Here is a 26,133-nt window from a genome sequence, read left to right on the forward strand (position 1 = left end):
ATTACTAAAGTAAAACCAGCTCTACTCTGTCCCAGGGTACTTCTGCCTACCCTGTATCTAGAGACAGGGACTCCCTCTCGAGAAAGCCAAGCAAAGAACTTCTGGGACATTCTCACACATCTAGATCAAATATGATGCTCCTTGTGGGGGGAATAATAAGGGACTATATTTCTGCACACAAAAACTGAACAGATGTAATGCATGTTCTCGTATCTGGATGGTCCCTGCAGAATTCCCCTAACACTGTTTCCCCCTTCTTAGTTTGAATGCAGTGTCACAGAGTCCAGGTCTTGATTATTCAGTCATTTAAGAAAAGTATTTCTTCAGAAGTAGATGTTCTCTTCCTTCCTTCCCTTACAAAGAAACTGGTGAATGGGGCCACATGATGCCTGCCAGTTCCCAATATTATGATGCTTTTTAACAGGTGACTAATAATTGCTGGGGGGAAGGGAGGCTTTTGACTAAGGAAGGGATTTCACTGTTCTGATTACTTGGAGGGAGAATGTGGGGATATAGGAATGATAATGAACAGCTGAAGCACACAAGCACAGGGAGGCCCCCTTGTCGCAGGGCAGCAGGTGGACTCTTTCTAGAGCAGCATATTACTGGTGAGACTCAGTTCTTAAAACGAGGTCTTTTATCTCCACCGTTCCCTTCTGGAACTTAAGAACACTGATCACAGCTGCCCTGAAATGGATTTCGAGGTTTATCAGAACAACAGAATCTTTTGTACGCATTCCATCCAGTTGAGCTGAACTGTCACAGAGATCACAATAAGGTTTTAATATGCTTCCAGCATGTTATAAAATAATATTATATCAATCCTATTAAAATAAGTTAATGGTGTGGTTTTTTAAAGACAGTGAGTGTGATGATTACGTCTGTCCCATTCAAGTCTCAGCAGGCAGGCCTCATACTGCAAGCAGTCTGTGATTTTAATAAGAACCCATCAAAATAGGGTGACCATTTACATTTAGAGGGACTTACATAAGGTAGAGAGCATGAAGTCGGCATCTATGACAAAGATTTTAGTTACTTCAGCTAAATCATGGGCAAGCAAAACATTTCAAACATATTCATTTATCGTTAGGACACAGATGGGGAACCTGTGGCCCTCCATGTATGGTTCAACTGTCGCTCCCATAATCTCCAGATAGCATGGCCAATGCTCAAAGGAAGGTCACAGGTCTGCATTCCTGCATTACCTGCAGTTGGCTTCATGGGTCATTGGAACAATCTGTAATTGTGCATAAACAGCTTTTCCTCTTTTATATAGCTAAGAATCGCCCATCTGTCTAATCTGTTGGCTGGTAGAGTTCTGTGCAACTCAGAACTTTTCTTTAAAGCACTGCACTAGGAGAAGCTGATCTGATTAGAAGAGGCTTATTTTGCATCTCATACTGTCTTGAGCAAACATGGCACCAACTTTTAAAAATTGCTTTGGCCTAACCTAGGCAGACAGGATGTTCAGGAAAGGGCAGGACTACAGCTGGAAAACAGCTTCCAACACCCTGGTCTTCTGTCTGATGAAAAAGTAGTAGTAGTTTATCCCACCCAGTATTATGCATAAATTCAAGTTCAAAGAGTTCTCTCTTATTTTCTGCCTCTGGTTGCGTGAATTGCTTTTTCTTCTGCCCCAGGATGGAGAAATGGTTTTACTGGATGGGGGATGCGAATACTCTGGTTATGTAAGCGACATCACCCGCACTTGGCCTATCAATGGCAGGTAGGTTCTGTTCCCAGCAGGAGAATAGCGCACTGTTTTTGAGGTCACGAGAGAGCTGCAGCTTGCAGCCTCCTGAGCATGCCTGCATCTTATCTGTTGGGGAGTTTTGGGAGGGTGTTGGGGAAATGAATCCAGGTACAATTTCAATAAACCTGTGGTAGCTTTGCTCTGCTGAGCTTCCTGAAAAGTGTCTCTGCTTCACCACTGTCCTTTCTCTAGTTGGTTGTGCTTCAGGGGATTTTCTGCCCTGCTTATACTTTCATGTTCTTGCTCAGTACACAACAATCAGCCTGCTTCACAAACTTCAGCATGAGGGTAATGGCTTATGGTTGTGGTGATGCAGAACTACTCTACTCATTCAGATATTTCGCATGGTTCTGTTCCACTTCAGAATGCAGGTGGGGCTTCTGTTTGGATAGTTAGTTTGTATTCATATTTTGTGCATACTTTGTATGTTCTATCGGGAAAACACAGTAAAGGTTACTTTTAAAAAAGACCACAGACAGGGCACTCATTCCCCTTCCTGTGTGGAAAGCCAGCATTTTAAGCCTTGTCTTCTCCTTAACATACCAGATTTTGATGCTTAGAGCGTATTTGATAAGAGGCGAGCATTTGAACGTGCACTTCTCCACCTGCATTCTGATGTGGAACAGTTTCGGTAGGGTCACCTCACATCATTATTTTGTAGCCTGGACAGGCTTTCCTTCCTGTTCAAACCCTGCTTGAAGTGGTTTGCATTTGTCTCTCATTCTCAGGTTCACCAGTCCCCAAGCAGAATTGTACCAGGCTGTACTGGAAGTCCAGAAGTCCTGCCTGAGGCTGTGTTCTCCAGGCGTGAGCCTAGAGAACATTTACAGTCTCATGCTGACCCTCACTGGACAGAAGCTAAAAGATTTGGGGATCCTACAGAAAAGCACCACTGAGAACCACCTCTTCAAGGTACTTTGAGTAGATAATGATGGAAGGAAGCAATCTGCTCCCTTTCTCCATTTTAAAAAAACAAACAAACAGGCACTTCAAAACTGGCCATTGCAATTTTGAAGTGCCAACTTCCTGCCAATGTGGGTGTTTCTGGGATTTCTGGTATTGTTGCAGGTCCAGAAAGGATGTGTCTTGTAAAACCAAGGGTTGGTAGCAGTACCTTTCTCGTGCAGCAGATGGCAGAACATTCAGCTAAGTCAGGCATGCAATAGTTTAATTCCTGACAAGTGTCAGTTGAGTAGGGTGGGACTGTTCTAACTTGTCTGTGATATCATTAAACAGAACTGCCACAGGGGGCAGACGAGGAGAGGGAAATGCTTCATTTTGTGGTAGTGGTGAGAGTTACGGGAGGTATGCTCACAGAGGGATTTTGTTCTCATAAAAAGTAGGAATCTGACCATTCTGGAAGTGTCTATTAACAAGTCACTTTGATTCTGCTTCGCTGGGTAATGCTGCACACAACAGGCGTGTTTTTCTTGCTTTGTTCTTTGATGGACAGATACAAGCACAAATAGTATTTCAGCACAGGTTATTTCCCTCTTTTGATTGCCACTCCCTGGAATTATTTGAGGGAGATCAGATGTTAACACTTATTCACCTCTATAGGAAGCTTTTAAAAAAAGTAAAATTCAATTCCCTTTCTATGATACGTTGAAAGATGTTGCAAATTAGAGAGACCCTGTTCAAAGTACAAGCCAATCCTGTGACTTGGATCAGGCTGAATATATCCTTTTATAAATGCATACAGAGGATGAGCCATAAGTCAGCTGCATTCACATACTCCCTGGTTCAATCCCTGACATTGCCAGGTAGAAAAGAACCTGGAGAGTCACTGCAGCTCAGTGACAACAATACTGAGCTAGCACTGCTTTCAGTTTATGAAGGTGAGGCTGAGAATTTGATGTATTAAGAACTTCTTGATATTTCTTTTTTGTGGCAGCCAAACACATTGTAGCTAGACATTGGAGGTACATTAAATTCCTTTGACAAATGGTAAAAACAGATTAGACCCTAGCCTTGATGGAGAAGTTAACAGAAAAATGTAAAGCACTTAGAACTCAAACCACTAGTGAAGACCTTTATTCCACATGGCATTCTTTTTTATTTACTGTGCAAAACAATTATTGTCAGCCACCTGAGAACATGTTTATTGTGGAGGAAGATTTAGGGTTGGGGGGGGGAGGAATTACAGTATTTTATTTTTAAAAATTTATATTCCACTTGATTGTAACAAAATCTCTTAAGTGGTGTAAAAGAGATATTAAAACTAAATAAAAACAAGTAATGAAAGACATTTAAAAACAATGAAATGAAAATGAAAAAGAGATTAAAATGCATCAACATCTACATGTCTGGATTGGCTTGGCTAAACAAAAATGTTCTAAACTGGTGGCAAATAGAGTACAGTGGTACCTTGGGTTACAGACACTTCAGGTTACAGATGCTTCAGGTTACAGATTCCGCTAACCCAGAAATAGTATCTCTGGTTAAGAACTTTACTTCAGGATGAGAACAGAAATCGCGAGGCGGCCGTGGGAGGCCCCATTAGCTAAAGTTGTACCTCAGGTTAAGAACAGTTTCAGGTTAAGAATGGACCTCCAGAATGAATTAAGTTCTTAACCTGAGGTACCACTGTACAGTGAAAGTGCTTGCGTGATATCAGTGTGCAGAGAGTTCCAAAGTATACGTGCTACAGTTTGGTTGGAAATCAGACATAGCAACTTTATGGCAATACTTCTGAATTTGTCCTAGTTTTCTTCTGTTTATATGAAAAAGCAATTAAAATGTACAAAAACAAATAAACCAAAAAAATGCAGAATGCACTCCCCACATGCAACAAAAACAAACCCTGGGGACAACCTGCTAGAGAAAGGCACTTGTCTGCTCAAGATGGACAGCAGTCGCTTTGTGTCCTCTTATTCCCCTTCACTGGGAGAAGGCAAGTACTAGGAGCAATTCCAACCACTGCCCATGTTGGCTAGTGGAAGAAGGTGAAGATCCTGATTCTACACATTGCCCAGTTAAAAAGAGCATTTTGTGAATTAGCTGTTGGAAAATCTGAATTATTGTGGTGAGACAGACAAGTGATCCTTTTAGCTGCAGTACTCCTACCTTCCAGTGGTAGTCAGGGAGATGTTTCAGAGAGCTTCATGAGCACAGTTTAAGTGCACCTAAGAGGTCAGAGAAAAACTGTATCTCAAAATGGAGGTTGCATTTTTGGCTATTGAAGCTGATTCCTACTGATAGGTCTGCAATTTAATGCAAAACATTTGAAGGTCACTGAGCTAGTTCTAGTCACAACAATAAGTTCCTTATATTGTTTGTGTTAGAGGCTTCCTTTTTATCTTCAACCAGCTGCCTGTGAATTTGAACGTTGGGACCAAAACATTTTTGTTTTGTGTGAGAGACTCAGGAACAAGAAGGCAAATGAGAGGGATCAAATGATGCTAGTTGTACAGAAGCAAGAACTATGAATTAGTTGCATACTTCCCTTTCAATGTATGTTTCCACTCTCAGCGCTGAAGGAATGTGTGCATCCCTTCACATTTTGCTTGCTTTAGGAACATGTCCTTGTCTTGTAGGCTGTTCGGAAATACTGCCCTCATCATGTAGGCCATTATCTGGGAATGGATGTTCACGACACCCCCGATGTATCTCGATCGATCCCCCTCCAGCCAGGCATGGTGATCACCATTGAGCCAGGTAAAAATACACCTTCTCAACAATGCTGGAATAAAGTTTGCAGGACTGTGTGTGCATGTATAGACACTTGTGTATACAAATGCCTACACCTATAAACATACATGTATGTGCATGTATACCATGGGTTCACAGAATTGCCATTCGGTTGGCATATATGGTATTTTCTCCTAACTTGCCATCCTGAAAATCCTAGTTCTCACATTTCTAAAGTTCTTACATTTCTAGCTTTTACAGCAACGATGAAAAGCTAGGAGACGTGTAGGCAGCATCTGGTAAAACCTAGGACAATAACCTGAAGGCTGAGCAAAACTTGAGCTTCTAGGGGCACTGACATTATACTAAACACAACAACTTACATTTTTCCAAAATGCTCTGAGCACATAAAATAGGGTATTATTTCAGTAGAACTTGCAATACTTGCAAGGTTGGGCCAGGTTAGTTCATTAACATCTGTTAAGGAAAGAGATTCCACAAGCTTTATTCTACAGTGGATGTATCTTAGCTGTGTCTTCTACAAGAAGAAAACACTAGATGCACTTAATGAGGAAACCCCCAGAAAAACCTCTGCATTGGTACGGCTCAGAATCATGGTTGTATATCTAGGATCGCTGTGTAAGTTCAGAGTTGCTGCTGACATTTCATATTCACCTGCATGGTAGTGCAACATATTGCAGGTTTTTTTCCAGCAAGAACAATACAAAGCTGCTTTTAGTTTGAGATCATCTTCCATCAGCAAAAGCGGTTCAGTTGGTGGGAATGTGGGACAGAGCCTTTTCTGTGGCAGGTCCCATTATAAAATTACCTTCCTTAGGGAAGTTAGACTGGCTCTTCCCTGATGACTGTTAGGCAGGATACTTTTAATAGTTTTTAAATGGAGGTTGTGGGTTTTAACTCTACCCTTTTGGGTCTTCGATGCTCTGCTTTAATACTGTTACTGTTTAGTTTTCTGAATTTGGTTCTGTAAACTGCCTTGGCAGCCCTCGTTAATAAAAATACCTTTATTAGAAACCAAGATTACTGACCTGAATAGCCACAGCAGGCTACACTGGTGTGACACTGAATGAGCAGTGGCAGATCTCACCTTGCCTAAAGTGTGGGTCAGGATAGGGCTCACAGGAGCATCTCAAGGCCTATCAATCTTCTCAAGGCAAGCAGCTACTCAGGCCAATGGAGAACAGATTTCAATGCGATGCCTCATTAAAAGGCAAATGTATGAATTGGGGCTAAGAATGGGGAGGTTCTTCCTACTGCATAAACTCTCCATCAGGGGTTCCCAAACTGTGGTCCATGAGCCTGCTTCATTCAAGTGGTCTGCGACATGTCTATAAAAATTCAATAAGAAATCATACAGCACCTTGCCTAGTGAATTGCAATTGCTACAACAAACAGAAAAACATTAAGTGATCTGCCAAGATGCTTGGCAATTTGCAAGTGGTCTGAGGGGGGGGGGGGAGTTTGGGGACCACTGCTCTACACCTTTTCCTCTGTGATTTAAACATGTTGCACATACATTTCAGTGAATTTGGTGGCTGTGCTCTTCTTCTGACAGCCTTTTGCATATTTGAAAACTATCAGCAAATATTTTCTTTTTACACTATATGACTGGTCCACACTGTATAGCAGGCAACTGCAGAGACATGAATAACTAACCAATAGACTATGTCACCCACCTCCATCTTGTACCAACGAATGCAATATGCAGAGTTGTGTGTCCTTGTATTGTACCACTACTGGACAAAGCTATTTCTCACAATCTTCTTGCTTGTTTAGAGTCCTTTCTCCAGTGTGAGCCCACATAGCCTTCCTCAGTCCTGTCATATATTTGTATCAGGGTTGAAGATGAGTGCAATTGCGTTTCTTTATTAATACCAGAGAGGACTGGACAGTTGATTCCTTAATCTAAGAAAATGAAGCCTTTACAGTCATACCTTGGAAGTCAAACGGAATCCATTCTGGAAGTCCGTTCGACTTCAAAACATTTGGAAACCAAGGCGCAGCTTCCAATTGGTTTCTGATTGCACAGGCGTGCCGGAAACAATAGCAGAAGCCACGCCGGATGTTCAGCTTCCAAAAAACCATTTGGAAATCTGAACACTCACTTCCAGTTTTCGATTGTTCGGGAGCCGGAACGTTTGACTCCCGAGGTGTTCAAGAGCTGAGGTACGACTGTATTCATGTATCCTGCCTTCTAAATTGTGTTAGTTTTTTGAAATATTAAGTGGCTTATAAATGTTTTAAAATAAATCATTAGTGACATGCTGCATATTTGTGACGTAGTTTTTAACCCAGGCCCTTTAGTTTTGGATTGCCACATTTATTTCCAGGCATCTACATCCCCGAGGATGATGTGAGTGCCCCTGAAAGATTTCGTGGCATTGGTATACGCATAGAAGATGATGTTGTAGTGACAGAGAACACACCATTAATCCTGTCTGCAGACTGCCCAAAGGAGATCTATGACATTGAGCAGGTTTGTGACTGCCGCCCTTGACTGTCCTTCACTGCCTTTGACACCTTGCTCAGGTACAGATCAAGAAATACGCTCTCCCAAACATTATGTAGTCCTTTATAGACTTTATAGTGTATTTATAGGATTTTTAGAGTGGTGCCGCTGGAAAAATGTTACCTGCAGGGAAATGTGTGTAAATACTCTTGGACAGTGTGAACAAAGTATTTAAGTGGGGAAAATGTAGTTCCACGACAAGTTGTTGACTTTGATGCAAATGTTAAAGCAAATCAGGCACAGAAGCTGGATTTCACATCCCACCATCTGGACTATTTATTGCCCCTGTGCAAATCTTGTTTGTCACTTACAGTGATATATTGAATTGTGGCATGGTTGTTCCTTAGTTTCTCAGATTGGGTTGTGGGGGCAGAGCTGGATTTCGGCTTCTGATGAGATTGCCCTTAGTTTTAATTTCAAAAGCAGGAAAAGAGTGTTCTTTCCTTTTTCTCCCTTGCAAAAGGTGGTCTTTTGAAGGCAGCAGCGCAAATGCTCCAGCTGATGAATAAAAAACCGAGAGACAAAACATTTAAGTAACATTTCTTTCTTTGAAGGCAAAAGAAGAGCTTTAGCTTTAGGAAGTGGTGTCAAAGTCATTCTGTGAATAACAACTCACAACCCAATCCTATGAAAATGTGGTGTGCCTAAGAGCATTGATATAGTGAGCTTAAGCAGACCTAACTTTTAAATCAGTCAATACAAGGCATACAAATGAGTGTTTTAGGTGTATAAGCTAATTTGGTGGGCTTGCATGTAGTTTCACTGAGGAAGCTTGCCATGGGGTTTGGGTTACTTTTTTCTATATGTTTTCTGCCTCTTTTTCCTTGGTTCTTTGAAGAGTCACTGGCAACGACATTCTGGAACTGTTTGTATTTAGGGGTAGATAACCAAGTACATAATATGTGCATTTTGCATTCAGTATCTTAGAACCTAACTTTCCTTCCCTGAAAAGGGCAGAATTCATTCATGTTCACAGAATGAGATTTTCTGACTCCTTCTATTTGTAGCCCACTGAATCCTCCAAAAATCTTCTCTTTAGGGTTGTGGGACTATTGGGAATGTTGTGGGTCATGATGCAGAGAGCTGCATTGGGAGTGAGGAATTTGCGGAAATCTCATCACCACCTTTAGAATATAAGCCATGTCTAAGTTTCCTTGGCCAAATACAGAGAGATGGTGACCAGGCAATGATAAATTCTCCACTTCCATATTTTTTCCCTGAGAAATGCAGCAATTTAAATGTGACTGCATCATTCTGAGCTAATGCAAGGTATCAGTATTTTGTATGTGGGTATTCATACCCAATGTAAGGCAGGATGCTATCCTTAGATAAATGTGATTTTTTTAAAAGTTGTCTTGCCTGCACAAGATCAAAAAATGAAAACTAATGTGAATGAGATTAAAGCAAAGTTTTGTTTTAGTTAGATCAACAGAAATCTTTTACATTTGAATGTAAAGGAGAAAATGTTACAGAATTATCCAGCAACCAGACTTTGTCTGTGTAGCACTTTTTGGATCTCTGAATGAGATATTTTATATTTGTAAAGAGTATTATTATAATATATATATTTATATATAATGTACAGAATATTTTATTCTGATATGAACAAAAAAAAATTCTCTATCAGTAAAAAGTGTCGTTTAAAAACATTGCTTTAAAACTCTGATTATGTGATTGCCAGTCAGAAGGCATTCTGCCCATCAGTGCTCATCTTCTTGTGATAGCACTACTGAAATTGGGACTTTCTAGTTTTCTACCAATAGCAGAAGGTATGTCCTCCTTTTTTAAATATTCTAGACTTAAATGACTATGTACAGCTATGTATTATTTTTTGAAAAGGACAACAGCATCTAAATTTAAGCATTAGGTTTTGTAAAAGAAAGGACTTAGGATGTACAATTTTTAGCTGCTCCTCTGTGAGGCTGCAGCACAGAAGACACATGCAAGAAGGCACACTTCAGGAATCTTATATGCTTCTGTTCCAGCCTGATGCTAGGCTGATCCTCCCTTAGGTAAAGGCAGCTCATGTTCCTTTTGCCATGATGACTTGTTCAACACCTGCCTGCCGACATGTTTACATTTCACTGGTTGCTGTCCACCTGTAGTGGGTGTGGGGCAGGTAGCAGTGAGGGGAAAAGTGAGCTTTACCCTCCTTTGAGAACTGGTGGTATAAAGAACTTGTAAAGAAGGTTGCTTGGCTGTGTCTCTTTTTGGCCCTTAGGGCATTAACCAGCTGGAGGATGAAGTTGGAAGTGTGTGTCTACACTACAGAACATCAGCAGTTAGGTGTGGGGGGGGGGAAATCTTGGTGATAAGGCATTAAGAGGCCCTTTATAAAAATGATAAATTGGCTGGGCAAAATGTGAGGATATTGCCTAGTAGGGATAAAATAATTTCTACAGAGAAAAAATATATATCTGGGATCTACATTTTTCCTCTTAGTTCTCTTTGCCCAAAATATTGTATTACTCCTCTTTTGTTGCAAGGCCTTATACACAAGTTACTTTATCTATTGATACACTGACTAGAAAGCTAGACTAAACAGTTTAATTGTATTTGCTGCAGTTTTTACAGAACTGTGGTCAAAAGCTTGAAGTGGTGTTTTCTGTTTGTTGAAGGAAGTATTTAGCAAACTTTAGCCCTCTTATTGGACATTTTCATTTACCAATCTCTATTTCTACTATTCTCATTGTTTTAAAAGCTGTAAGACAGAATACAGATATAAAGTACTTACATTCTATTTTGTATGTAATGTTTGTAGAATGAATACAGCTTTCATGTAACTTAAATACTGTTACTTTTTGTCAAATACTAGCTGAAGTCCTTAGAGCTTAAAAGATATGTGCTACCAAATAAAAAAATGTTGTAATATCATATTGACTTTGTCAGTTTCTTCTAAAATGTGACGCAGCAGCAGTCAGGTCTCTAGTTATTAATTCATTTACATGCAATTAGTCTTAAGCTACACTTGTGCATTATACTGTAATATTTTAGTTAAGGTGGCCAAATAGAAATGGACAGAACTCCTGAAACATTTATAGCTGAATGGAAAGAGGGCATTTTAGCAGGTGTAGCTTAGAATCATGAGGTATCTGTAATATTTATTTGGCCTTGTGAACCTTGTTCCTCCACTGGTTCCCTCCCATACCTGGAGTATTAGCCTTATCTTCTATGATAACACTGATACTTTGGCAATCTAGAACTTTACACAAATTAATTATAATCTGGAAAGAGTTTTATTTATTTATTTTAAATCTCCAATTTCCAAATCCCTGAATGTTGTAGGGATTTATTTATTTTAACTATTCCACATTTTAGGCCAGAGCCCCACCAGATGGTTAACATGACCAATTTAAAAACATTCTTGGCTGTTGCAGAAACATTGCATTCTTCTTCCTGTTGTATAAAACTAGATCTACTAAAGTTAGATTTTACAATAATCTTTGCAGGTAAGTGTGTTGTGTACCCTAAAACTATGTACGTTTTAGACATGTTTTTGGTACTTGGAAAACAGCATCTTAAGTGTAAACACATGGCAAAGGAGAGTTCAAAAGCAACTGTAGGAAGGGTTTGTTAGTACAGTCGTACCTTGGAGGTTGAACAGAAGTCTGTTCGACTTCCAAAACGTTCGGAAACCAAGGCGTGGTTTCTGATTGGCTGCAAGAAGCTCCTGCAACCAATCAGAAGCTGTGCCGGACATTCGGGTTCCAAAGAACGTTCGCAAACCAGAACATTCATTTCTGGGTCTGCGGCGTTCAGGAGCCAAAACGTTTGACTCGCAAGGCATTCAGGATCCAAGCTATGACTACAAGTTAGAATTCAAAATTCTCAACGCGTTTATACTGTACACTAAACAGCTTGCAATTTACAAAGAAAAGAGTTGGAAAAGAGAATATGAGTCTTAAACAATATTCTTAAATGTTTTCTTTATTTCTAGTACAGTGGTACTTCAGGTTAAGTACTTAATTCATTCCGGAGGTCCGTACTTAACCTGAAACTGTTCTTAACCTGAAGCACCACTTTAGCTAATGGGGCCTCCTGCTGCCGCCGTGCCACCGGAGCACAATTTCTGTTCTCATCCTGAAGCAAAATTCTTAACCTGAAGCACTATTTCTGGGTGATGAGTCTGTAACCTATGTAACCTGAAGCGTATGTAACCCAAGGTACCACTGTATTGTGGTCCTGTTAGTGTCCACTGGGAAGAATGTACATTTTTTGCCAACCTGATTAGTCTGGTTCCAGGATTTGAAAAAGTCTCAGTTAAGCTGCATATACGCTCTTGTGGACACTGCTAGTGCAGGAACAAATAAGATTAACCATGCAGGCCAATTGTATTTATATTTACCAGGAGAAATCCCACTCACTTCAATGGCACTCAATTTCAAGTAAGTGTACATCTTATTGTAGCACTTGGAGCATCAGTGTTAAGTGCGATGGTGGCGTTTTCTTGCACTCAGTCTCTCTTTTCCTCATGGGTTGTTGCCAGGGGCCTAGGGGACCTCACCTATTGCTCCCCCAGATATCAAAAGAAGGAAGGCGCATATGGAGTATAAGAAGTGACTTATAATGCCCTGGTGCAACTTCTTTGAAGTTACCCTAGCTTGCGCAGATATTCCTGCGGGGAGAAGCTGCCCGTGGTGCCCTCACAGCCAAGCCATTTCAGGACTTCATTCAGCGTTAACGCTTTGCCTGGATAGACTGTGCAGAAACGACGATGGTTCAGACGCAAGACCCCTGGAGCTCCGCGGGTCTTTGCTTACAAGTATAAACATGCCAAGGACACATCTGTGTGCATGCTTCTTCTGCTCTCAAGCGCGGAGCTACTTGGAACCACCACCGCTCGCCTAAAGGGGGGCTTCCTTTCGAGCAGATCTGCTGCTCGAGGGCTTTCGAACGCGGCTGGATCCGTCGCAGCCCCGAGTCGCGCGGGGGGACTCGAGCTGCATCTCCCTGCTAAAGACAAAAGCGCTGGGGTTGGGGGGGGGAGTGTTGTGGGGGTGGCGCTGTACACAATGCCGGAGGCTAATAATGGATTCTCGAGAGATCAGCTACGCCACTGGTTTAGCAAGGATTAGTCATCCTAATTAGGGCTGCGCGGCAGTAGAGCGGGCGGATGGATGGGCAGCGCCGGGAGGGGAGAGCGGGGCGCCCGGGGGGAGGCAGCGCAGAAACCCCCTCACGGGGCGAGAACCGATTAATGTGATTTTTCAGAGGCCAGAGACTCTCAGCTCCCCTCACTCGGCCTTGGCGCCGAATTCACGTCGGTTTTGGGGGCCCTCTCCGCTCCTGAGGAGCTGACATTGAGTAATTTGCGGGTATCCCTTTAAGCGAGCCTGCGCTTGGGCCCTTCCCCTCATCTCCTCCTCCTCCCCCCGCCCTTGGGTTGGGCAACTCGGCGATGAGCGAAGGCGAAGACGACGCCAGGCCCTGCATAACGGGCTCCGCCCTGGCGAGCGCCTTTAAGAGAGACGGGCGGCACGTGACCAGGCCCCTCCTCTCTCTCCCGCGCACACACACACACACCTGTTTGTAGGAAGGAGGGAGGAGGAGGAGGAGGGAGGCGGCCACGGAGGGAGGCAGGGTTAAAAAAAGCCAAAACAACGCAACGCAGAGGAGAAAATGCCGCGCGGCTTCGTTCCCAAGTCCCGCGCAGGCGCGCTGATAGCATTCTGCCGGGATTGGCTTATCCAAAATGGCTGCTGCGATGGATGTGGACACACCGAGTGGGACCAATAGTGGTGCCGGCAAGAAGCGCTTTGAAGTAAAGAAGGTGAGAGGGCTGTGACGGCCGCCGGGACTCGGGGCCGCGCCAACGGAGAGAGTATTGGTGGCAGCGGCTAGGCCTCATTCTCGCCCGAGACCGGTTTCTCTCCTTTCGTTTTAACGTACTGTATGGGGGGAAGGCGTGTGAGGGAGGCCCTGCGAGCGACGAGGGTCGTCTTTGGCACAAGGGCCGAAAGAGGGTTTGTAACAGAAGAAAGGGAGCGCAGGCAGTAAACAGGTGGGTTGTTATTATCACCTGGTGGCACAGGGAGGCCTAGTTTCCGTGAACTCTACTCGCAAGTCCCATTTGAGAGGGAGTTGTCGTTACTGACACTTCTGTTCTCTTTGACTTGAGCTACATGTAGTGGAGAAAGTCAGCCTTGTGGGGAGCGGGGTATGGCGGGATACGCATCTTTATTTTGAAGTTACCAGAGTCATGGAGGAAGTGATGAAAGCGTCAGGAAGCTGGCTCTTCTATAACTCAGTTATAGTTCAGGCCATTGAATAGTTAGCTACTTCCTAATCTCTTTAGAACTAGTTAGTGTAATTAAAAAGGTAATTATAACACTACTGGTTCATAAAAGTGGCAGGAGCAAGTTAAACTTGTCATTATGAAGTCTGGCTTGCTGTCACTTCACCCAGTTTTGAGATCTGCAGTTATATATGTGAAAGTACTATTCAGGAGGGAAACCCTGTCTCAGTTGTAGGGATTACAGCACAAAAAAAAATCCTAGTGATTTTCCTAAAAATTGTTAATACTATAGGTTGAACTATAGTGTTCTTTTTCATGTCTTGATAGCCTTTCACTTGTGGCCCAGGTACAAGAAAGATAATCACTGTCAATACTCGACCCTTGCAGGCCATTGATAGTGATTCTCTGACATGCTTGGGTACTTGCTTTGTTTTACTTGCATTCTATGAAAATAACAGGCTGTAAACTAGGCCATGATATTTCCTCTTTACAATTCAGGTGCATAAAGTGATTATTTTTTAAAAGTCTGTGCATAGAAAACTTCACTACAGCATTGGATGAAGTTCAAAGCCATCTCTCTTAAGCAAACTGGTCTGTCTATGTGATGAGCTTCTTGGTAGGCTGTAAATGTGCATTGGTACTGGGGTTGAATAATTCTATTGCTAATTCTACGGATGAAAAGTTAATATTTGAATCAGGAGGAATGATTGCAAGGAATGGAGAAAGTCATTTCATTCAAAAATTGTTGGTATGCATTTCAGATAAATGTCTTTTATTCTTCTAGTGGAATGCAGTTGCACTCTGGGCTTGGGACATCGTGGTTGACAACTGTGCCATTTGCAGAAACCATATTATGGATCTGTGTAAGTACCTGTAGATAGAGGTAGGAGGTAAGCAGTATAACTATGTATGGGCAGGTTCATGGCAAAGTGAAGGGAAGTGATGACGGAAATAACTTTGCAGCTGCCCCAGTGACTCTTGATGAATTGTGATGTTAGGTTACAGAGATGGAGTTAGGGCAGCAATTACAATTACAACCACATCTGCAATGTAAATTTAAACTAGTTGTACTTGTTTCGTCCTAGGAACCCTATTTATTATGGTGTCATAGGCTTCAGAACTCTCTTCTTTATCCCCAGACCCTCACTGAACTGAACTTCCTTATGTAGTGGCAAAAACCATGACTTCAGAAAAGAAAATACGGTTATAAAATTAATTTAGCCCCTTAGATCTTATAGAAATATCATTCTTGTATGTTAACTGTTGAGTAGTATAGAAATTCCTATAAATAAATTATTAAATTTTAAATCAAGCTCTTCACCTGTTTGAATGGTCTTTGTATACTACAGTGCTTGATTTGATAACAAGTGGCTTCTGTGTCTAGGACAGGGGTCGGCAAAGTTTTTGTGGCTTGGGCCGGTTCACGGTCCTACAGACGCTGCGGTGGGCCAGAGTGCACACGCGCGCATGCGCAAACACTATTTCCGGCGCTCCTTCTGGCACGAAGGAGGCGTGCGCAGCTTTCCATTGGCTGCAGGAGCTTTCTGCAGCCAATGGAAAGCTGGCCAGCGTCGCGGAAGGTGGTCCCCGCTCTGCTCCCCGCTTAGTGCGGCGCACGGGATCCGACTGAGCGGGCAGCGGGGGTCCATGGGCCGGTTAAACGACCCCTAATGGACCTTAGTTTGCCAACCCCTGGAGAATCCTCTCTGTATCAGACTAAACATTTCCCATAAACTTGAGAAGCAACCCAACACGGATGCTGATTTGTGAGGTGTGTCTATTCACTCCAGTGGGCTCATGCTGCATATGACTAATACTGGATACAACCCTGTGCCTCCAATAATGCTCAACTCAAGAATGTCATTTTAGACCCATCACAGCTAGTGAGGGTGAGAGCTCACAGTAGCCTAGTGGAGGACAACTTTATTCCCCAACCTGTGCTGAGCTCACAAGCCCATTCCAGTCCCAGCAGTTGTGGAGGAAGGGAATCTGTTCACCCCACTGTGGCGGACAGTGGGAAAACTTATATCACTTGCTGCATACTTTTATAAATTTGTCATGCTGCAGCCATTTCTGTCATGATATAACAAAGATGGAAATTCAAGAGTTTCTCTTATGTACATTGAATGTTCTGTTGTAATTTGGATTGGATTGTATGTTTTCAATATTCACTGATGAAACTGAATATTAATGTGTGCCTCCTTGGAAAGGCTTCAGTCTTGAAAGGTAGCCTAGAAATATTTGAATGAATAAAAAATGTGATACTGAACTTCCCTTGTCAATGCTGCCTCCTTTCTGATATTCTAAAATACCCACATTTGACCAACAACTTACATTGTTTTTCATCTACTAGAGTCACTTGCTATGAATCATGTTAATTCATGTGCATAAATCTTGTTCTCACAGGCATAGAATGTCAAGCTAACCAAGCATCAGCTACCTCCGAAGAATGCACTGTTGCATGGGGTGTCTGCAATGTAAGGATTCTATTATTCAACTATAACAAAGGCTGACTCTATTCTACTTTCATATCAGTCTAGGAAACTACCTAGAAGTATATTTCATCAAGAAGTAAAGTTTATGGTATCAAAGTCATGGAGACTTTGAGAAAACAAGGGTCAAATGAAATACAAGGCTGAGATGTGAAACAGTAGTTAGGGATAGAAGGAAAATAAGAATATAAGAATGAAGAGGGCACATGCACCCTGTCCTCCTTAACTGTCTTTGCAGGAAGGTAATTGGCATTGCTTCTCAAGCAATTATGACCTGCAAATTGATCAATCATCACAAAATACATAATGGCTTACTTGATCCACTTAGATTGTATTTTTAATTTTCAGGAACAAGTTCCCACACTTATATAGACAAATTGGCAGCACCCATACATAAGAGGAAAGTATCAGCCAACTCAGTACAGAAGAACCATGAGGTTTGCAGAAGTACTGGAAATATTTAGAAGAAGGAACCAGTATAGTCCATTGAGGACTGGGCATGCTCAATGGGCATGGGATTATGGCTGAAAACAACAGAAAACTATGTCAGAGGAAGAATAGAATAGAGTCGCTGGAAAGGAGGAGGGAGTAAGGGACAGATATAAGAAGGGTGATGAGAACAGTCATTGCCTGGATAGGTAATTTCCTGGTTCACAGATGTCCCAGTGTATGGAAATGAAAGCTGCCAATAGAAATAAATGGTGAAAGCCAAGATTTTAAAGGAACCGGGATTGGGCACAAGTGTGTCTACTCCACCACCACCTCAAAAATGCAAAAGTTAACAGCAAAGAGTTCCTGCTTTTTATAACTCAGTTCTTTTTTAGTATGAAACATTTTTAAAAATGCAAAGTCAATGTAGTTCATTGTGCTCATGTTACTGACTGGGATAACCTGTAGACAGGGGAAAGTGGTTTATAATGGCTCTGAAGTGTAATTCACATTGAATGCTACAGTTCAGTGACTTCCAGCAAACCTGCAATGGTACCCAGTCATATGGGACTCCTATTGCACATATAGTTTTACCCCCACAATATCCTCACATTACAGGATAGACTGAATATAGTATTCAGTGGCCCTGCTGTATCATACCTCTACTGCAGATCAGAAGGCTGTGCTTAAATAGGGTAGCTTTCCAAAGCTCTGCAATGTAATCTACTGTTACTATTGCAGGTCAGAGATGAAGCTGCACTGGTTTGAATTCCCAGAGGAAAAGCCTTTTATCTACCAGCTTTCAGCAATGGCCAGTCTGTTTAAGTGTTATCAGACCACTTATTTGCATGAAGAAGCCTTATGCTCTTTTGACTTATATGCAGACTGGTTGCACTTTAAAATTATTTATATTGTATATGAAGTTAGAGCAGGGAATCTTGTCCTTTGATGCTAGTTTTTGATTTTTTTCACCCTCTTCCACGCACACGCACAAGACATTTTATTATGGGGCCCTACTTGTTATAAATTTCACATGGAAGAAGCCCAAATTATGTACATACATTGCAATTTTTTTAAGAACTTCAAAGTTTTTTGCAAGGCCATAATCTCCAAAGCAACTCTTAAAGAGTACATAAGGGAACCAGATGCTCAGATACTGCTTTCTTTATCATTTTCACTGCTGCTGTTTCAGTTATGAGGAAAGCAGATACTCTGTTTTAAAAGCAGCTTGCCTTGTTGACTGTGAAACCTGAAGCATTGAAAACTGCAAAGAAGGTTCTGTTTGTGCGTGTTCCCATACATATGCTGAAATATCTACTCTAGCTTACAGAAAAGCGGTGGTAAAACATAAAAAGAATAGAATTAAAAGTAAGTAGATTCGTATGACGGAAGAAAAACTTATGACTATGAGGAGAGAAGGGTAGATGTAATGTAGGTTACATTTTGTCTGTTTTCACTGTGAAAGCCTTTCTCAGCCCCTTTGTTTCCCATCTTTTTTAAAGTCATTCTTTGTTGTTGTTTTAAAGCTTTTTTAAGGTAGCCCAAAATTCTGTTGTGTTCAGCAAGCACAAGCTTGTACAGAAAACCAATTTAGTATTTTCCTTTGTGACTAGTTATCATTTATAAATTCCTCTGGTTATTTATATAGTTGTGCTCACAGAAACTGTTTCACATTCTACAATTCTGGATGTTGACTGTCTTCTCTTCTCTCCTGTTATCTCATCATTTCCTAATATAACTTACTAAATTGCAGTGCACCCAGGTTGCAGCATGCTGTTTGAGTAATTTGGGCTTTCTTTTTTCAGCATGCTTTCCACTTCCATTGTATCTCTCGTTGGCTTAAGACTCGGCAGGTGTGTCCATTAGACAACCGAGAATGGGAATTCCAGAAGTAAGTATCTTATGCCTTTTGTTAGCAAGGGGAGTAGAGTTAAACATCCATGCTATACCCCTTAATTCAAAACAGACATTCTCAATGTAGTTACAGCTCACCTTGAATCTGAAACAGGAACTTCTACCTCCCACCACTGCATCTGCCTTACAAAGATATAGATGAACAAGTGCAAGTTAGCATAGTTCTTAATATCCCTTTAGACAGCAGAGAAAAGTGGCATTGAGTGAAAGCATAGTTTACATCTCACTGCATGAGTAGTTTGGGTTTTCAAATCCATTTAAATTGAGCTTCCCTTCTACCAAGGGATCTGTTCAGTGTTCCCTTTTTTTAAGACACATTGTTGTTGATCAAGTATATTTTAATGGAAAACTTGGCATGTTGAGCATTGATTTGCTATAAAGAACCAAAGAGCAGCATTAGATTACTGGTCTCTGTCTTAAAGTTCTGACTAGGTTAGCTGGACCTATTACTATTTCTGGCCATAAGCATGTTATATTAGGTGACATGTGCAAGCTCACTGCTTGTAGTAAGAAGCATGTGGAATTTGTGTAATATCAGGAAATTGTCCACTTTGTCTATGTTATAGTTAATTATTATTTTTTGCATTACACAAATACTAAGGTAGGCTTCCCCTATTAAACATTGTCCCCTAAGTACTTTGAGATATGAATTAATAAGACTGAATCATCTCTTCACTCTGCAAAAGTGGCAGGTAAATATAGTTCTGGAGTAAAGAGTATTTGCTTAGTAGAGCTGTGGTGGCAAACCTATGGCCCTCTAGCAGTTGTACTCCAATTCCCATCAGCTCCAACCAGTATGACTAATGGTCAAGGATGATGGAAGTTGTAGTCCAGCAATATATGGAAGACCAGAGGTTCCCTAACCATATGCTAGAGGATTTGTGTAGGTCTGCCACACATTTAAATTCTGAGATATGCCCTGTGTGTGTACACACACACACACACACACACACACACACACACACACACACACCCTGATTATATGTTGGGTCAGTTGCAATAGACAATTACCAGATGTGATAGGGGTATGATGTCTGTTTCCTACTGATTCATTGCTTTTTAAATCTGATCACCATCTTTTTAATAGCAGAATAACCAGCCTGTACAGATTAAGTGAACTTAAAGGTGGAATTGGCACATCTCTGACATGTTATCTAGACCTGATGGTCTCCAGATTTGCAGATAGTGTTCCATAGATCCTACAGCTAGCCAACTTCAGAGTGTATTTAAAAGCTGATTATGTACTGATAACTGCTGCTGAGTTCTAAAACGAGAATAAATTTCTTTCTAGGTATGGGCACTAGTAGGAGAGAGAAGACCACCACGTTTATTGTTCTGTCTTCAGATAAGCCTTTCGTCTTGCAAGCAGGTTGATGAAGTCTGTGTAACTTAATAGACACTTACCTTGCTTTTTGTTTTCACCTTAAAATAGTTATTGTGAATAGTAATAAACATGTTTGTCTCCTGTCTGATAATGTTATTCCTTGAGTTTACAAAGTCAAACTAAGAAAGTTATCATAGTTACTTTCATGTTTTGATTTTTTTGAATTTACACATACATGTACCTTTATAAGATAGTAAAATTTGCAGTGCATTTTGGTAAAAAATTTGTTTGGGACATTCTCTTCAAAAGTAGTTGCCTTTATTGAGAAATTGTCTTGAGAAGTGCCCCTGAAGAAGACTTAACCAAAAAAGGTTGGGAATGTCACTATGTTATACAAATGTTTTATTATTTTCAAAAAAGCATAGCTATATATCATTTTGAAGCACTGGCGCTGCTTTTGCTTCAGCCAAAAATGACTGCATATACTTCCAGAGGTGGACTGTTCTAATTAAGAAAGTTATCTGAACTTTTGAACCCAGAAAGAAATTTCACTTTAAAGCTGCGTGAACATTGGTTTTTCTTGTGCCTTTTTATTGATTATTTAACAGTGGCAGGGACATAACACTCTTTAGCACAGAAATAAAAGTTTTCTCTAGCATTTTTCAACCCCACATTAGCAGGGATATTTCATTACTTCAACTTCCAGTTGAAGATGACAACAAGTAAGGCAGCTTGCCCTTGAGCTCTATGGTCTGCTTTCATTTGCTTTTATTTTGAATAGTTTTAAAGTCAGTTGGCTCAGCTGTCAATGTTAATTGCAACATAAAGGCAAGGAGCATATCTGTTTTATCTGTTTTCATTTTACTTTTACGTGGGCTTAAAAACCATATATTTTAATTGGATGACAGATGCTGGGAGAGAGCAGCTGTTTTGACTCAGCTGATAAGGAAAGACTAGAAGCTCATCTCCACCAAAGGAGACTCTCTGCAGTTTTAACAGTCTTAATACAGTTACCACATGAGCACAGTCCCATAGTATTTCAGATAAATTGTCTGGAATTCCACTTCAAAATTTAGGCCAGAAATCTGTGCTGGACTCTTGTCAGTCAGCAGCTGGAGCAAAGGATTATATGGGTAAAAATTGTAGGAGGGGGAAATAACAGTGACCTTACTTTGGATGTCTGCTATAGACCTCCATACAGGCCTGAAGACTTGGATGATGCCTTCCTATAGCTGATTGCCAAACATTCAAAAAGGAGACCTACAGTAGTCGTGGGAGACTTCAACAACCCTGCTATCTGTTGGAACTCAAACTGACAAGAATGCAAGGTCAAACAAATTCCTGCATTGCCCCGCTGACAATTTCCTTTCCCATAAGATGGAAGAAGCAACAAAGGGTTCATCTATCTTGCACCTGGTCCTCACCAGCAGGAAGGAACTGATCAACAAAGTGGAATTACTGGGTTTCATGATACAGAGGCAAGGGAAAGCTGAGTGTAGTCGGACATGCATTCTTTAAGAAGGCTGATTTCGAAAAGCTTAAGGAGCTACTAGGTGAGATCCCATGGTCCTATTCTTCTGAGCATGTTGACAGACTGGAGACCGTACCTCTACTACTACGGCTGTATTTTGTCACAAACAAATTTCTAGTTAGTGGAGTTTGATTCCAAGCTGAAAGGCAAACAGTACTGAAGGCAAACAGTTTAATCCCTTAGCTCCATAACAATACGGAGAGGTGCACCTTTTGAAAAATACTTTTATTGTGGTCACACTGTTAATTTTTTTAAAATATTGCCAGAGGTGGCCAGTCTATAATAGATGCTGCAGGGTTATGCACAATACTTTTCACTGAGAGGTGTTCAAATATCCCCCTGCAGGTAAAACAGTTTGCTGTTCTATAATGAAAGGTTGTGATACAAGCATACAAGTTACACTTAGAATCAGAGAATCATAGGAGTTGAAAAGGACCCTGAGGGTCATCTAGTTCCACCCCCTCCACTGCAGGAATATCAAGTAAAACATCCATGGCTAGTGGCCATCCAATATATTTGTAACCATATATACAAAAAACTAGAGGAACATGCAGATACACAGAGGTGCTTAATAAGGTTTGATTCTAAGGGACTTTCAAGTTAACACTTGGGAATTTCAGTAGTGGGCATCAAGCTATATTTATGAATATGCATACCAATACTGGTGTTATTTAGTACATAAGAATATCAAGTCCAGAAGGAAAATGGTTTTAGGTTCACTGCAGGCTGATTAATCAAGAAGGGACAAAAGCCTGTCTTTCCTACACTTCCTGTTCTTCAGGTGCCTGCTCTGTGCAGTACTTTCTTCCCCTACCCACTGGCAATGGCCCGGTTCCAAGGCCTTTGACTGTCTCCATCTTCAGCCTGATAGGTTGCATGCAATTTTACTGGTTGTTCCTGTAAGTCACAGTGAACTATGAATCATCCACTGAGCAGAGATTTAAATGGTCTTAACTTTCCTTGAACAATTGCATATCTGATCTTAAATTCAACCCTGAAAAACAAATTTACATATTCATTCTGTCACAATGTTAGAAAGCAGTGCTAAGCATACGCGCTGCATGAATTGAATAATGAAAATAGGTTGCAAATACAATACAAATGAACTCTTATGAATGGAACTCGGATAAGGAAAGAGAAGAGGGGGGAAATAAAAACACGTAGAGCTACTAAGTGACACAACCTGTCATACCGGTTGCTTTGTACAAAGAGATTATCTGTCATTGATTCACATGCCGGAGTTGTGGAGTGTTACTGTCTTGCCCTTTTTTATTTTCTTCCCTTCTATTCCCCAAATTACAATTTGAGATGAACAACTGGGTGTGAATGAAAATTAAGCATTTAAAAAACAAACAGTAAAGTAACAGTATTCACTCACGTTTATATGCTGCTTTTTATTATTAGTTCACAAAGTGGTGTACAATATAAAATTCCAATATAAAAAATAATAAACATGGCATGGATAACCAATTAAAATCAATACAAGCAGCAGAGGATTGTCTTAGGATGCTGCCTTATACTAAGCCAGCCCATTGGTCCAGCGCAGCGCTGGTCACACTGACTGGCAGTGTCTCTCCTGAGTTTCAGATAGAACATTCCCAGCCCTACCAGAAGATGCTAGGGACTGTAGCTGGGACTTTCTCCATGCTAGGTAGGTGCCCTTATCACTGAGCTATGGAAAACCAGTCAGCATAAGACAGCATTTTTTACCAAATAGGCCTCGAAAGCTAGAAAAAGGAAAAAAAGGAAACTGATGAGGGGTGATGGTATTCTTGGGGCAACTATTTATTAGTTCTTGTTCTGAGTGGATACTAATCTAGCATTCAGAAAGAATACACTGAATAGGCCCTCTCTTGTAAATTGCAGGAGCAGCTGGAGAATAAATTCCTGAGCCATTTTCAGTCCCTGACCATGTAGAGCTTTAAAGGTCAGAAATCACACTTTTGAGTTGAACTGTGTTGTAGTCAATTCAGTTATGGTACAAATTGACAGAATATGTTCCTGCTGACTTCTTCCAGTCAAAAAAGTGTAGGCTGGCAGTATTTTAAGGTAAAAGAAGTCTACATGCTTCAAGGGTGGTCACACAGAGTGCATCAGTTAATCTGGATGTCACCAAGGTATGAATTACAGTGGCTACATCCTCACGTTGCAATAGTGAGCATATGTAATGAACCAAACAAATATTAAGGCAACAAATGCCACAGCTATTTGGGGCTGTATAAGCAACACTGCCCAGAAGTGCCCCAAAACGTATTCTTCTGGAAGAGTACAATCCTACCCAAACAAGATATTCTCCAGCTAACCTGTACTGGGGTTTCTTGTCTAACAGCATAATCTGGACTGACTTTACGTTTATTTCAGACCATCTGTTCCTTCAATGATTCCAGGCACCTGTTCAGAGGTGTCACTGCTTCAGCCAGATCTATGAAAAGGCGAAATAGAGCTGGGTATCATGGCAAGTACTGATGACGATGTACTCCATATTTCCAGATTCCTTGTTGGGCTGAAGATGGTAGTTATATGGGTCATTCAAACATAATGTCAAACCATGCTCTTACAATACGAAACAAGAAGGGTTCTGAACTTCAGGCTTGTTTATGCCATCTTTCTCACTTCTCTTGTACACAACAGTTAGTAACTTCTGATCCTTTGTAGCAAGCCATAGTTTGCCTAGGGTTAGACAGACAAAAGCCAGCTACAGTGGTACCTTGGTTTAAGAACAGCCCTGTTTACGAACGATTCGGTTTACAAACTCCGCAAAACCAGAAGCAGTGGCCGGTTTGCAAACTTTACCTCGGTCTAGGAATGGATGCTGAATGGTGGAAGGGCACCAGTGGTGGGAGGTCTCATTAGGGAAAGCACACTTTGGTTTAAGAATGGTTTCGGTTTAAGAACGGACTTCCGGAACCGATTAGGTTCGTAAACTGAGGTACCACTGTATTTTGATTGCTGGGGAGAGACAAATAAGCTGGATGCTATCACGGCTTACTGTTGTAAGTGTTTGCCTTTGACCCCCAGAAAATACTCCTATCCAGAGTTAAAGGGGGAGCATAAAGGATCTGGTGGAAGTCTACTTGATAACTTTTGGCATGACTAGGCTACCCAGACTGGCACATGGTAGAAGGGACTGAAAGGTCTTTAGCCCATTTCTATTACACAAACCTCCTTGGTTGTTAAGATCAGCAGAGGGGGTTCTTTTGGTAGTTCTGCCACCCTCAAAATATTCCTGTTGTCTAAGCTCATATGGGGCAGAGCCTTCTTCAGTAGATTAGTGAAATGTCACTAATGCTGCAGTCCTGTATAATAATAATAATAATAATAATAATAATAATAATACCCCACCCAACTGGCTGGATTGCCCCAGCCACTCTGGGCTACTTCCAGCAGAATATAAAAACATAATAAAGTGTCACTGATTAAAAACTTCCCAATACAGGGCTGCCTTCAGATGTTTTCTAAAAGTTGTGTAGTTCTTTATTTCCTTGACATCTGATGGGAGGGCGTTCCACAGGGAAGGCTCCACCACCAAGAAGGCCCTCTGTCTGGTTCCCTGTAACTTCACTTCTCACAATGAGGGAACCGCCAGAAGACCCTCAGAGGTGGACCTCAGTGTCCGGGCTGAATGATGGGGAAGTAGGTACCATTAAGCGGAATGGGACAACTTTTGAGTAAACATGCATAGGATTGTGTTGTTAAGGGAATAGATATACATAGAATAGAAAGATTTACTTTGTTTGCTTTTTGTTCTACATGCAATGCTAAAATGTCCAAACAATGCAAGAAATGTCTGCATGTGTATCACAGTATTATGTAGATCACAACTGAATACATAATCCATTTGAATTACTGATGTTGTTGTGGTCCTCAGCTCCCTAGTTCCGAATACAAACCTTGACAATTCATAATGCTTGCCTCCAGTCTCAGGTGAGTGTTACAGCCCCATAGTTTTTGTCCAGCTTGGACTGTAATCTGACCCAGAGAAGAACTTACCGTATAACTGCCTCCTCCCCAGCTGCTGCAGTGGCAGCAGGGAGAATCTCATGAGAATTCAGACCCCCTAGCGCTCCCACTGATGTAACTGAAAGTGCAACAGGTTTTTAAAACGTTTGGAATTGGGCTTGAAACAACTGAGCTATTATCTGACTTTTAAGAAAAATAGCTCAGTTACCTGAATCAAGTTAGGAAATTAGCCCAGGGAGTTTGCCTCTCACTAATTCAAATGAAAGCAAGATCCAGTCAGCCAGAATATAAAACATTCTTATCTAGTGGTCTCTAGGTGTTTAATAGGTATAGCA

At 41.2% G+C, this 26,133-nt stretch overlaps 2 protein-coding genes and 1 long non-coding RNA gene across 5 annotated transcripts in view; 2 read left to right on the forward strand and 1 right to left on the reverse strand.

The window, feature by feature from the left end:
- Positions 1-10,787, forward strand: part of XPNPEP3 (X-prolyl aminopeptidase 3) — a 26,521-nt gene extending 15,734 nt beyond the window's left edge. For both annotated transcript variants that reach the window (XM_081209545.1, XM_081209546.1), the window contains exons 7-10: positions 1,641-1,726; positions 2,482-2,665; positions 5,290-5,410; positions 7,735-10,787. In XM_081209545.1, coding sequence (XP_081065671.1) covers positions 1,641-1,726; positions 2,482-2,665; positions 5,290-5,410; positions 7,735-7,901 — 558 coding nt within the window. In that variant the 3' untranslated portion in view covers positions 7,902-10,787. The remainder of the gene's footprint in view (positions 1-1,640; positions 1,727-2,481; positions 2,666-5,289; positions 5,411-7,734) is intronic.
- LOC308595456 lies at positions 8,165-12,809 on the reverse strand. The gene is made up of 2 exons (XR_014012034.1): positions 12,509-12,809; positions 8,165-8,411 (listed from the first exon to the last, which is right to left on the reverse strand). It is a non-coding gene; the product is annotated as an uncharacterized lncRNA (long non-coding RNA).
- A 699-nt stretch (positions 12,810-13,508) lies between these two features.
- Positions 13,509-20,452, forward strand: RBX1 (ring-box 1; the record flags this gene model as incomplete). 2 transcript variants are annotated; one of them, XM_081209616.1, is made up of 5 exons in its annotated part: positions 13,515-13,683; positions 14,933-15,011; positions 16,555-16,625; positions 18,875-18,960; positions 20,275-20,452. In XM_081209616.1, the coding sequence occupies exons 1-5, from the start codon at positions 13,606-13,608 to the stop codon at positions 20,285-20,287; spliced, it is 327 nt and encodes a 108-aa protein (XP_081065742.1). In that variant the 5' UTR covers positions 13,515-13,605. The 2 variants fall into 2 exon arrangements, with proteins under 2 accessions (XP_081065743.1, XP_081065742.1); XM_081209617.1 differs by lacking the exon at positions 20,275-20,452 and having other exon boundaries at positions 13,509-13,683; positions 18,875-18,964.
- Positions 20,453-26,133: the final 5,681 nt, after the last annotated feature.

This window comes from Podarcis bocagei (assembly GCF_964188305.1).
Source record: "Podarcis bocagei genome assembly, chromosome: 10".
Classification (NCBI taxonomy): Eukaryota; Metazoa; Chordata; class Lepidosauria; order Squamata; family Lacertidae; genus Podarcis; species Podarcis bocagei.